This window comes from Lepisosteus platostomus, chromosome 1 (assembly GCF_059453375.1).
Source record: "Lepisosteus platostomus isolate fLepPlt1 chromosome 1, fLepPlt1.hap1, whole genome shotgun sequence".
NCBI lineage: Eukaryota > Metazoa > Chordata > Actinopteri > Semionotiformes > Lepisosteidae > Lepisosteus > Lepisosteus platostomus.
In genome coordinates, this window is record NC_142611.1 from 80560329 (window position 1) to 80574351 (window position 14023).

Genomic DNA, 14023 nt, shown 5'->3' on the forward strand with positions numbered 1-14023 from the left:
AACAAGGATGTCATGCTCTCCCCTTTGAGAGAAGCACCGAAAAAGAAAAGCCTCTGTCGAAATCCTGACACTGAAAAGACCTTTCAGACACTCAGCATGGGGTAATATCATTAGAGAGGATGTGGTCCTCTTTCAGTCAAACAGACACAATTTACAATTAAGCATTTCTCCTTTTCTCACTGACGCCTGCATTTTAGACACTTAAGACTATAAAAGCCAGTGATAAATAATAAAATATAAAAAGATGGCTTTAAACGTTCATCAGATTCTCTTTTTAAAGAGACTTTAGTGCCATAATTTTATTCGGCTAGAGCAGCTCTCCAGCTCACAGCGCAGTGTAGTTTTTGAAACATCCTCCAAGACAGCTACCCACTGCATCGAGAGCCTATGAAAAGCTTGATTTAATTTAACGCATGCAAACTAATTGAATACGGCGCTCTCTGCCCGTTAAATTTTATTTGGGTGCATTGCCAATATTGGCTTTTTAATCAGAATAGGTTACGATAAAGCAGACAAAAAAATAGTCTTATATTTACGTGGCAAATTCAACATATTGAAGCAATTGCACGTGTGCAATATAGCATTATAACACTGACATCAATGAGACTTTTGCGTAACACTGCTTTCTTTTTGAACGATGTCTTCCAGAGCTAAATGCAAATCAGGGAGCCGGTGAGGTAGTGCACACGAAGTTGGCACATGTTTTGACATCTGCCTTTATCAGGGCTTAATCATCTGTGCCTCCTGTTTAGAATTAAAATACAGACGCTTGCTCATATCACGGTGCCAAACAGATGAATTAATAACAAATAAAAATAATACTATTCATTAATATTTCCATGGGTTCTTAAGGCTAAACTTCAACAAACCTGCATGACTAAGAAACTTGGATTAAAGGCAGAATTATCTCACAGAATTGGGCTCCAACAGTTTTTTGCTGCTTTTTTTTCCTGAAGTGATTGACCCCTAATGCAAAAGAAGAGGACTGCAGGAAGTGCGCCCCAACACTTCACTGGGACTGGTGTCCCCCGAGCCTTTGGGTGTTTTCTCCACAGAGCGGATTCAGGGTCACTCACGCATTCACCCCTCTGAGAGTTGGGTGGGGGTCTCCACACAGTGGTGGCACTGGACACTGCAGACTGGACAGGACAGGACTGCACATTGAAATAGCTGCAAGCCGCAGCAAACTCCATCAGTCTCCCCGTCGTGATGTCATTTCAAATCTGGATCTGCGAAGGAACTAAACTTCCTGCACACCGTCATGATTCTTTATGAGGGGGTCCAGCCCACCGGGGCGTTTTGGTCCCATGTAAGGACAGCAGTTCCTGTGTGATGAAATAGTGCCCTCTGGGCTCTCTGGACAGGCAATCTGAGCTCTTCTGCGCAGTGACCAGTCACTGGGATCACTGACCTTGCCAGTACAAAGCAGACACACAGTGCATCCTTTTCTAAGACACAGGGGAGACGTGCAAAATATTAACACTGATCAGATTTGGTATGTCTCCCCAAACAAATCAGATTTAGTGTCCGTCTATATATACTGTATAAGGTTCTGTATATACAGTAGTACCATGTCACTACTATTCCAATACCATGCACTGTGCATGTGCTCAGGTAACATTCGCAAGAAGTGAAATAACTGAAAATAAAGTTATCCTGTAATGCTGGTTTTGACTTAATTAAATCATTGATCTAAATCCTTTTACACCTTTTAAAACTAAATGTTTTCTTTAATTCCTATTGGCGTTACTTCCCAATTATTTCAAGAAATTGACATGAAATTGGAGCACTTAAGGCAGAATCTAGTTAAGGTCAAAATGAATTTCCTATAAATCTCAGTTTAATACATCACAGGATGTTGGGTTTTTTTTGGTAAGCATTGGTGTGCCCCCCTGCCCCTCGCCTCGCGCCGCTATGTACAGTAGTAGCAGGGTCCCATATGGACGAGCTCGATTCCACGGGTGCAACAGCACAACAGGTAGACTTGCCTGACAGAGTTTTAGCGAATTTTCTCCTCTCGATGTGGATTGACAAAACACGCTCCTTAAGTAAGCCGCAGGGAATCTGAGCTAATGACGGCTGCATTTCCATATTTTACCTCGCGCAGAGTTCAAAGTGTCAGGTCTTTTCTCAGTGGAAGAACTCTGCATAAATCACTCAAGATTTAAAAACAGGACACTGAACCTGGACAGGTTGTCATTTCGGGGAGAAAATACTACAGCTGTTTGTGGCTTATTTTAGCAGTCTAATGAGGCAGGGGAGAGAGACATTAAGCAATTGGTTTTTGAACAATCAATACTTATTGGTAAGCAGAGGGATGGGGAAAAGGCAGGTCTCTCAGCAAGTCCAGTACTTTGACGACCAGACTTAGATTAGCAGGAGGACCTGACATCCTGAACTTTCTCCCGCATTTCATTAACAAGCGAAAAGCAAATCTTTAGACTCATGCTTCACACTGGTGACATTAATACAAGATACTTAGTTGTGCTTCTGTAACATTCCAGCCAGTTGCTGCACTAACCTTGATAAGCCTGATGATCCTTTGCCTCCTTCTGTTTACAGAAACACCGACAAGGCGCTGAATATGTTCAGTCCGCAGAATGTACATTTTAACTCTGTTCAAGCCAAGCCACTTGAGAAAATCCACGACAATCAATAGGCACATTGTAAAAGCCTTTTGGAAGCCTTCTTCTCACTGTATGGCATTAAAATGTAGCACGCGTAAGGTAAGAATAGTATTCGAGTTTTATTCTGCTAGCTTTCAGAAATGATTTCAACACATGCAACTTCACTGGAAACAATTTTTAATTTTTGAAGTACTTATTTTTGCTTATTTTAGTCAGCCACATGTATTGTTCTGTAATTGAGTACAGACTCAAATATAATTTTCATTGTTTACAGCATTCTGTGATTCCTTGATTTAATTTTCTAAACCTTTATTAAACACAGAAAAAAATACCAACTCTTTCAAGCGGACTGTATTCAATGCGTAAGTGCCCTACAAACAGCTCTAGCACTTTCAAGCTCTATAGCACATTAGAATTGCAATGCACTGCTTCTTTAATCATAAACATTATTACTTACTGTAGCTAAAGGCTTCCAGCTAATATCTAATTTGTTAGTAATTGCAGCTAGATAAGAAAAACATTTTTAGCAACTTGATATTATTTTATGTAGCTTGCTGAGCAAATTACAGATAAATGTTACTAACCATTAAGACACAGAAATTAAAAATCCAGGAACTGGTAGAAACTGCAGTCAAGGGCTAGTAAAGACATTCTACGTGCTGATCGTAATAACATAGCACCAGAATGATTATTAGTAGTAGTACTAGCAGTATGTAGAGACATTCTCTAAAATAAAAAAATATTGTATTTATTCCTGGGAAAATGTATTGATACTGACAAAACAAACTTCACATTAGCTAGCCTTTATTGTTTTTTATCTAAGGAATAAGTAAGTGTTAGCTGCCCTAACTAGAAAATTAGAACAAAAAATAAAGCCAATGAGTTCAGAGTCTAAACACGCCTGCAGTTTTCCCTGAGTGTCTGGGCTGTTTTATTCGGGTACACTCTTCGGCAAAGTCAAGCCAAAGATTTCCTTTGCTTGTTCGCTGGGCCGGTTAGTGTGGCCACACCTGCGTTTTATGACACTGCAAATCATACAGCCACCATGCGCTACAAGCATGCAAACATTTATAGATATAATTAGTAGCCTGCAGCTGAAGTCATTAGCTGGTCACCTGTATTCTTCTAATGGGGTTATAAATGATATAGCTCTTGTGCAGTCACTGACTAATTGTTTGCACATTTTTTCCTGCTTTAATAAAACACTTGTTTCAATATGTACTTTCCCTTTCACAGCACCTAACTGAATCAGTGTATATCGCAGCAATTAACCTTCTGCTAGGGAAATATGTAGTAAAATTACTCACTTACTCATATCGTTCTGTTCTCCATTAAATGTTAGGAAACAAGAACAGCCCTCCTGAGTTTGTTTAAATAGCCAGAATGAGAAAAGTGTGGCAGCCCTGTTTTCTTTGACTTTACTCTTACAAAGAAAAGCATTTGAGGAATACTGGCTACCTCCCGATAATGACCCAGCACATTCAGGTGGAGTGTATTTGAGGGGTAAATACAATGCATTCAGGCTTGGTATTAAAATTATCTGAAATGAATACAAAACACAGCGCATGATATATCTAGTTATTGTCGAACTAAATACCTTGACTTTGGCATAAACGGGGGAATTGTTTGTGAGACACAATCACCTACAGTATTTATACAAGCACTACACGAATGCTTACACCCATACAGGAAAAACGCAATGCAATGCATGAAACATTGTATGACAAATGTTTACACTGAGCAGTGACCCTCGTGAGATCAAGTGGATTGGAAATGGATAGATTCCGGTACATATATGCACTATACTCATGTATGTTTATACAACAGAGGTATATGATAACGGAACGTTCCATTCTGCAGTATCTCATAACACTTTGAACAGGCCTGGAATCATTGCATCCGATAATAAAATGCTGTTTCAGACTACATGCAGACTACAGACATCAGGCATTAAACTGGCATTAAAACATTCCTGACCATTGCTGCTTTTGACTTTGACAGAAGGCACTGTGCACACCCTTCTAGATTTGAGATTTCTGGATTCGTTTAACTTGCATTTAACTGAAGAAGCACAGATAATGCAAATGCAGAACCTACAGTCGGAAATTAGACAACAAAGCCTGCTCCAAATCAGGTTAAAAAATTCAAACCATCACCACTCGTTTTGTCGACCGTGGTGCATGTTAATTGCAGAGCTCAATATCAGTTTACACTCATTCATGTTTTTGTTCTTGAAGAGGAGGCAAGTCTTGCATGTCAACATGTTACACTTTGGTGTTGATATCCAAATCCAATCCTCCAGATAAAATGAGGCAAAAGTTTCTCTAAGTTGCTTCTTCTAACACTGCTGTTTGCACTGTGTCTGACCTCGGGGAGGAAACTGTTCACGCTGGCGTAGAAGAGTTTCAGCTCATTTCTCTCCTCACACAGGCCAATTCTATCAGTGTTATGATCCTCAGCATCCCAAACAAATTCAGAAGTGAAGCCGATGAGCATAATATGCACACTATATTATAAGCAATTCCAGAACATGCAAGAGACAATCTGCAGATGGACTTTCGTGTGTTTTTACGGAACGTCAATGGTAATCAATTTAAGTAGTAGGACACTGCTTAGTTTAAATAACGATTCCAAATTCGATTAGTCAAGATGAATGATTTTACTTTAATAACACAAACCCTGCATTTTTTTTAATTTTTAGAGGTGTAGATTGTTGCTTTATTACAGTGTTTCACTAGATACCTTGTACGAATATGATATAAATAAAGCGTTTCCTTATAAATTACAAAAGGTTGTGCAGACATCTGTCTCTCTTCTATAAAAAATTCACACTGAGATAACTGTCACTTACTAGATACATATTTATAGCACAAAAATGTATTCTCTAAGAAATCATTACTATCAGTATATGTAAAGAATGAATAAAAATGTCTAATCATATTCATATAAATTCTACTGCTCTTAGGAACTTTCTTTATTGCTACTGTAAGGGGAAATAGTGTACAATTCTTAAAAACCATAAACAAAAACTAAATTATCACAATTCTTTTCAAATATAAAATGGACTTTTAAGCACATTCCTTTACAAAGTATTTCCTGAAAATTTGAGGTGAGATAGATTTTGTTAATCAAAACTTCAAAAAGGTTGCATCTATTATTCTTTGCTTTTGCTATTGTGCAAGCTGTGTCAGTATTTTTGTATGCATCCGAGTGTTAAATTATACATACACATGATAAGGTAACTAAGATCTTTTTTTTTACTAAGATCTTTTTTAAACAAAATAAAAATCAATTTAAATCTTATTACAAAAATCCATGTTTGGCTCATCACCTGCTACAGGTCTTACTGTACAGCTTGTTTCATTTTCCATCCTTTAGTGTAAAACTAGGCTTAAATATGACAACAAGGCCAGCAGACTTCTGCTACAAGGGCTCGACACAATCAGCTGAATATCCAGTGATCAATACCGCTTTAGCAGTTGTGATAATATTACAGTAGAATGTAGGAAGACTATTACCACTGCATGTCAGTAACACAGTGAGGCTAGCAAAAACATAACATATTGAAAGATCTGTCAGCATGAGAACTGTCAGATTACACAGACAGGCAAACAGGTAGGCTCATTCAATGGGTTCAATTGCACGGACTAAGCAAATCCCTTTATGGCATGTGAACTATTTAAATAGGCTACTTTAGCTCAAGCTCCTTTGTAAGAAATACAATTCTGAGCAGTAAATGTTCTTCTGCCCCCCTTTTTTATTACAAGCAACACACTAGGTGAAGGGATATTTCATTTTCAGTTTTCTGGCTGTCATTGTGTAGTCCAGACACCAAGAAGGTAACTGTGTCTTACAAAGATGAAAAACGAAACTACGGAAACATCACGCAAGGCTCAAGATACTCCTGATACCACAGGTTAGAAACCAATGGGTTCAATGGACTCAGGGTAGTGCTACACAGACACAGGCCAGGTGTTCAGCCTTGGTCAGGCTGTCTGGGCGAAGGTGTCTGATGTTGAAAGACCCCAGAATCACTGATGATACACCCAAGTTCATCACAAGAGCTATTGTATGTGTCAAGTGCATATTTCCACAGCTAACATGCTAATACTTATTGCTGTAATACATTTTGTGCCTGCACAATTTTCAACTGATTGCGGTAAACACCAAAACCATTTTCATTATCTGTGGGAGAAGATTTATTTTGGACTTAAAGTTTTTTATTTTACAGAACAGGGAGATCTAAAGGTCGTGCTGTGCCTCCAGTGAACACTGGATTTATGGGAACAACAACCGGCCCGTCTTTCAATAAATCCTCTGCAGAAAACAGGAGACACAGCTGATGGTTTACAAAGCAAGAATGCGGGCCAGAGAGATCTCCCTGCTCTTGTGTAAATGTTAACAGCGTGCACTGCTCCTTTTCCAGAGAACACAGTCCACAGAACCTCACACTGCACTGCTGAGCTGTGCAGGCTCAGAGAAAGAAGTACGTTTATTTAAAAAACAAATGTCTTGGGTCATTTGTAAACCATAACAGAGCTGAAATTAGGGTAAAGATCCACTTTACTGACAAACACTTGCACCCTAGCCCTGTCAGTGAGCTGCACAGAACACTGCAGCTTTCACACCAACATTGCTGACTGTTTTCCTCGGAGCCCTACCAAAAGACCGACACGATACTGCATGTCCCCAATCACAGCTTATCCACTAAAAAACACACTTTAAAGTCTTCAATGACCTGACCCCTACTTTTTATAGATTTTATTAAATTCTTAAAATATTTGCAAAGTGTCACTTCAGTTGCACAAAGACTATAAAATGTAGGGGCTTATATATGGCTCTGCCAATATGTGTTCTTCCCAGCAAAAACAAGATGTATCTTATAGGCATTTTGTCCAAAAAGACAAGGGCCGTTTTGCTGATAAATCAAAATTCATTTGATCAAAATTCACACAAATTCATAGAAAAGGCATTTTTTTAAACAAAATCCACAATAAAATTAAATTAAATAAAATCAATTAAAGTTATTTTTATACAGAAAATAATTCTTCCAGAATTATAAAATATGAATATTGAAATAATAAAAAATAACATATTTTTAGTGCAGATTACAGAATACGGAAGTACATCTCTTCCTCAGCCTGGTGCAAACACACCGATGGCGACCGTTTAAACATCAAATTACATTTTTATTGTTAAATTAGAACTTCGAGCTCACGTTTACTTCATTATAATATTTTTTAATTTAATTATTTCAATACATTTCATTAGTTTTTCTTTTTGTGCGTCTGATAATGTGTTGTGTTAAGTCATAAGTAAACGAACATAAAATATTATTATATTATTATTTTTGTATTATTATTATTATTATTATTATACCGATTTCAGAAATAAACGGACACCGTGCACGCGTATCATTAACGAAAAGTTATTGTTGTAACTGGAGTAAGTTAAGAATTTCAGTATCTTTAAGTAAAATTTTAGTAATTTAAGTAAATACTGCAAAGACTTCTTCGAGTTTTGTTTCTTATGAGATGTTCCGTGATGATTCCAATATGACGATTAATACAGTATAACCGGGGTTACAAATAACGATGACGACATATCCGAATATTTATTTTTCACTCAAATAAAAAACAAGTGAGCACCAAATTTTAAAAAAATTGTCCTTGCAAAATAGTTAAACGATCAAAGACGTGCGGTTTGATCAATAGGTACTTCGGTTAAATTGAAAACATGCAGCGGTGATGCAAAACATATTCACCTGTTTGAAAGCCGGACAATACAAGTGATCAATAAAAGATTTATTAAAATAACTTATCGACAAGTTCGAAATCGGCTGAAGGGGGTACGGCTCACGCGGTGAAAACACATCTAGAGATCACAACGCGGTAGCCTCGCAGTTGCAGTTGATTTTTGTCTTTTTTGAATGTTTATCCTCGCCTTTACTTTTTTGATGTGTCTCCCCAATTGTGTTGGAATGAGACACAGTCGCGACTGTCAAGTGTATCGCCAGCTAATGTGACGGCCAGTGATAAGCACGGCGTGCTTTCTACACGCGTGTACAGCTAACGCTGGCTGCACCGGCGGATGTCAAGGATGCGACGTCTCGCGAAATCTGTGTCAATATTTGTATAGTAAATCCGCACCACGTTGCGAGCACAGACACGGCACTCCGCTCGGCCGCCAGACAAACTGCAACACGATCTCCGAACACATCAGCTCCTGCCCATTCAAAGAGCTCCCACGGAAAGTGGGTTAAACGATCCTTTTGACATCTGTCAAAAATGAAAGAAATGTGCCGAGTGGCCCGGGCACCTCCGCGAGCCCCCGGGTGTTTTCAGGGCTTGCCCGCACGATTAATATCCTCACTACTCACAGACACAACTTGGGGAGTCCTAGGGAGAGCAATTCAACTCGGAAGTGAAAGTATTCGGGCTCTTTCAGCATCTGAAAGCTGTAAATCTCAGTAAACGGTCAACTAAAACCCATCTGCATGAAATGGCACAGGACAGTATTTGAGTTACACAAGATTTAAAAAATCGCAACAGAGCACAGCACTGGAGCGTAATGGAAAATATCCGTTTCGGCCACGAAATCGTGTAGGAGCTGGATGTTTCTGACACACGGATGACTGTGCAGACAGCGCCGGAGAAGGAGACTGCTGATCGGATTTATTATTTGCAGTAGTGGTAGAAGTAGCGGTGACAGACTGCTCTTTCTCTGTTTTAGTTTAATACATTCTAGCTTTCCGCTTTGTGGAAAGCAAGTTATAGATCGGAGTTTCTGTGCGGTTAGGATTTACCTTTGCGCTGCCGTATTGGCGTCTAGGATCCCCGCGCTCTGCATCCAGGACCGGACCGGTGTCATCCCGCTGGTTAGGGGTTCCTCCTTCATGGTTAAGGCTCCCCTGGGGAGACTGTCCTGAATGGAGAACATCAAAAAAACCTGGCGGGGTCCTTTCCTTAACACCGGCTCAAACTAAATAATCCTCCGTCCGCGCAGAGCAAGGCCACCGGATTAACACCAACAACAGAGGAGAGGACACAAGGACTCTTCCCCAAAAGAGCAAGAGGAAAAAGGAAACAGCGGTCCTTATCCAAAGACGAGCTCTGTATCCCTGCGGGTGTTCCCTTTTTTTAAGATCCCAAGCCCAAGATCAGCGCGCTCAAGAACAACCGGTCTCAAGTTATAGGAGGGGGGAGAGAAAGTAAGTGCAACAGCCTCAGAGCATCTCAGAGGAGAGGGATCAGCCGGGATCTTGAAGACCTTTCAGGCGCAAGAAAAAAGAAGCGAGAAATTGAACTTGCTCAGAAGGAGACGAAGACGAACACACGCGCACGGAATTGCGAAATGAAAAGTGGGATAAAACAGGCGTCTGCTTCAAAAAGGAGTAAAATGAAATGATTACCGAACAAGAGGCAGGGATGGAGCAGGGAAGGCTTGTTCTCCCACGGGAAAAGGGCGATTGGGTAGCGAGAAATCTCATTCCCTCCCTCCCCGTCTCTTTATGCCTCCTCTGTCCCGACGGAGCGCACCTTCTCTCGGGCTCGGAGGCTCGGGGCTCTCAGGGGGAACCGCGTGGACGAGGCAAGGGCGGGGATTCGCCCAAAAAAGGGAAACTCGTTTGAATGCGAGCCGCGCCGCTCGCCGGCCATTGGAGAGAGTCACGGCCTGCGTCATTTTTTAAATTCGCCGCACTAAATTCGCAGGCCGGGACTGGGGAGCGAAGCGCTGGCAGGGGAAGCGAGCGCGCTGGCGTGTTCGCGGACACGGGCAGCGCTTCGTCCCACGGCACGGGCTCCCCGAAACACGCGCCGCAGCTGTCTGAGGGACCCCCTCGGTGAGAGAGCGCGCGTGTCGGGGCCGGGGACACAGTGGCGGCGCGTCACAGCGCAGGGCACCCCCCAATTCATCTCGCCCCTGTCTTCTTAGCAAATATCTGACATTGTCTGTGCTTCGGGAAAGCAGCAGCTCGTTCTCCGGGAATGTGTCAAAAAAACGCTGCGGATAGTTTTTGCAAGACACGGAATTAAATGATTTGCAATACTATCTGCGTCAGCGTTAAGGTGTGGTCTTGACAAAGTAAAGACGCTATATACCTCCAACTATTATACTAGCGCACACGCTGTAGTGTGTGCGCTAGTTTAAGAGTATAGTAAAGCGCTAGTAAAATGCTGTAGTATACTTCCCTCACGCCATGAACACAGGCTGCGTGTAAGGCGGGACAGCAGCTGGCTGGGATATTGTCTATTAACATAGATCCATAGTTCTGCTCAAGTCATTGACAAACCTATGCAGAGAGCGATAACTAGATACGCGTTTGTGTCTTTGAATTTAATGCAGTGTTGCAGCGCTGTATGTCAACCAGTCCAGTTATGGTTTAAAATTATTTTTATCTCGCTATCTACCAATTTATTGAAAACATTTAGAAACACTATTTTATTTAAAAAGATGATTAAACATTGCTTAATACTTTGCTGCATAAATCATTATCGCAAACATCTAGAACCACTTAATTTTTATAAAGGGATTGAAAATACACGTTTTGATTTTGTAATTTGCTCATTCAAGAGGGGATTTTTTGTGGAAATTCGAATATATACACAGAGCATTATTCCGCATTTTAAACTGGCTTTTATAAAGTTATAGAGTTTACAGAATTTAAAATAAAGTTATTTATTAACAACTAACAGCCATTCTTGAGGACTGTCAAACGAAACACGTAAACTGAAAAAAATATGTTAAATAAGATTAACAAGATCAAACAGCTGGATCTGTAACACTTTAGTCAGGTTGCAAAGACGCAAGATTGCAATTTTAACATCAAGTACAGGACATCTGATTGTAAATTACTTTTATTATTACTAACAAATTGAGGGATCGTTGTCTGACATATAATGTCAACTACTTGAAGTTTAAAAACTTCGTTGTGCATTTTTAATTAAAAATTAATATCCGAAATAAGTTTCAATTCAGACCTTTCATTAATTAAGAGTTATATCATTATTTAGATAAACTAGAGTGCATACGAATTAAACATTTATGTAAAATAAAAGCAGGATTAGATGACTGCTTCAATCTCCAAAAACGCTCCTTTGGGAATACAGAAAAGCCTTTACTGAGAAACGATTTAAAACGCATATATATAAATAACGTAGATTAAACACAGAAAAACACAAATCTGTTCTAACTTTCAGATTTCAGTAGCCGTTTCCTTTGAAACTGCGTTTTTTAAATCGAGAATTAAAGTCTACTTAAAAGAAGGATAAACAATTCTTTTTTATTTATCATTTTAATCTGTGTTTATGATATGCATTGTCGGTGACAAAACTGTGTGAATTCTCTACTTAAGAGCAATGAGCTTTTCTTTAGGTGGTAGTTTGTAAGTTAACTTAATTAAAAATGCTAATGTGTTTTTATACTCTAACCTGAAAATTGCTCAACAGCAGTTTGTATATATATATATGAATCTGTAATTGACATTTTTAATCTGATCCGTTTTCGCGCATCTTACTAAATACGATGCTACTAATTGCGTTGATATAATTCAAAAACAATCTGGATCATCTTTATATATGCTGTAGGCTTCGTGTTCCATGTACACCGAGCCTCGGGTTCAGAAAGCAATGGAGTTGTTTTCCACCTGCTTTTATTTTTAACTCCCCACGATGGCCCGCGTATTATTTCACTCCTTGATGGAAACAGAAACGTCGTGTTCTGTAAATTCTGTAAATTGCAAAGTTAACCCAATCAATTATTTTTTCACAGTAATAATTACTTTACCGTGCTATAAAACGGACACCTGAGTGTTTCGCTGAGTGCGCTGCGAGTTTTGCCCTTATTCGATTATAATAAACAATTTAAACGTGCGAATCTTTCCTCTTCTTTAGAAACTTTATGATTTAATGGGCCTTTTCTTCTACTGACAATAAATCGCGTATTTATGTCCTTTCAAAAACACGTCATATTTTGCTTGCTTTCTGTTTTTACTTTAAAAACTAAGATTTTATTTTCATATCATTCGCATGTGCGAATGAACGAAACGAAGTGCCTTAAACTCCCAAAGTACAGTTTTCGTAGCAGCTCCTCGATGTCGTTTGTGCACACAGAAGCTAAATAACGACGGCACTTGAAAATATTTTAAAAATAAATCTTTACTGTTTGCGGAAGGTTACCAAAAAAGGTCAACATATGGTAAATGAAATATATGAATATGTGATTGTTTAAATATACATTTGTCAGTCCTAGAGGATGGCTGCACAATGCCCCTTCGGCAGTCAGTCTGCACACAGGTCTCAGCACTGGGCGCCGCGGAAAGGCAGCTCCAGCCGCACTCGTCCTGTCCGTGCGCGGCGTGCGTGGAAGCACAGCGGAAGCGACGCGTTATTTCCCGAACGGTGCTGTTTGTGCTCGGGGCTTAGCCCCCACGCGCGGCCGGGTGCGCGCGAGCCGCACGGGCCCCGTGGGAGGCGGCCGCGACACGCCTGGCCGGCAGCCGGCTGCGGCTCTGTCCACAGCAGGACACGGGGACTCCCCAGAGCCGGGTCTCCACTCCAGCCCTCCCGAGAGCTCCTATGACTGTGACCAAGCACAGCTACAGCCCGGGCAGGCACAGGGAGAAGGGATGTGGCTGATTCCGCACACTGCCCCCCTCTGGCCCAGTATCCTGTCTGCCCTGTGCTGGAGGTGGGCTGGTTCTGGGCCCCCGAGGCCCTAGGGCCATCGCCCATGTCGCCAGCGTCTCGCGGGATGGGGCAGCCCCTGCCCTTGCTCTGTGTCCCCGGCAGGCTCTTGTCCACCTCCAGACCTGCCCCTCCTCAGCCCTGCCCAGCCGTGCGGACGCGGAGCTGCTCGTGGGGTACCGCCTGCTGGCCCTGCTGGACTCGGCTCGGGCTGGCCTGGGGGTCCGAGGTCGATGCAGGGGCTGGTTGTGCAAGAGCCTGTCACCTGCAGTGACCCCCACTGGACCGGCCGAGACTGGGGAGGATGCAGGGCAGCAGGACCGGTACCCCAGGACTTTATCCCGAGCAGAGGTTCCTTTAGGATCCAACACGAGGGACACAGAGCCAGGCTGGAGCTGTCGAACACAGCTGTGCTGTGCTACTGGAACCAGTCAACGCAAAAATTCAGCCTGATGACTGAGTTGTCACTCATTGTTTCCTCTTTCAGGAACTGTGGAAGCAAACTGTCAGTGTGTGCAGTTAAAAGTGTAGTGTTTAAATCCAGGCATGTTCAAATTTTACAATGCACTGGTGAGACTAGCGAGGAAGATATCAGTGGTACCCAGAATAGGGTGTCATTGCACTATAGGAAAGACATCGCTGCTCTGCAGTCAGTCCACGGAGGAGAGACTAGATCCATTCTGCAGCGCACAACGATCTTCTTCACCTGCA

The 14023-nt window shown here is 41.3% G+C and overlaps 1 protein-coding gene across 5 annotated transcripts in view; it reads right to left on the reverse strand.

The window, feature by feature from the left end:
* Positions 1 to 10208, reverse strand: part of LOC148679015 (transcription factor COE3) — a 165711-nt gene extending 155503 nt beyond the window's left edge. For 3 of the 5 annotated variants that reach the window (XM_088638499.1, XM_088638525.1, XM_088638492.1), the window contains exons 1-2: positions 10039 to 10208; positions 9433 to 9551 (exon numbers count right to left, since the gene is read on the reverse strand). In XM_088638499.1, coding sequence (XP_088494625.1) covers positions 9433 to 9551; positions 10039 to 10116 — 197 coding nt within the window. In that variant the 5' untranslated portion in view covers positions 10117 to 10208. Of the gene's footprint in view, positions 1 to 9432 lie in introns of all 5 variants that reach the window. The other 2 variants (XM_088638507.1, XM_088638518.1) reach the window with 2 other exon arrangements.
* Positions 10209 to 14023: the final 3815 nt, after the last annotated feature.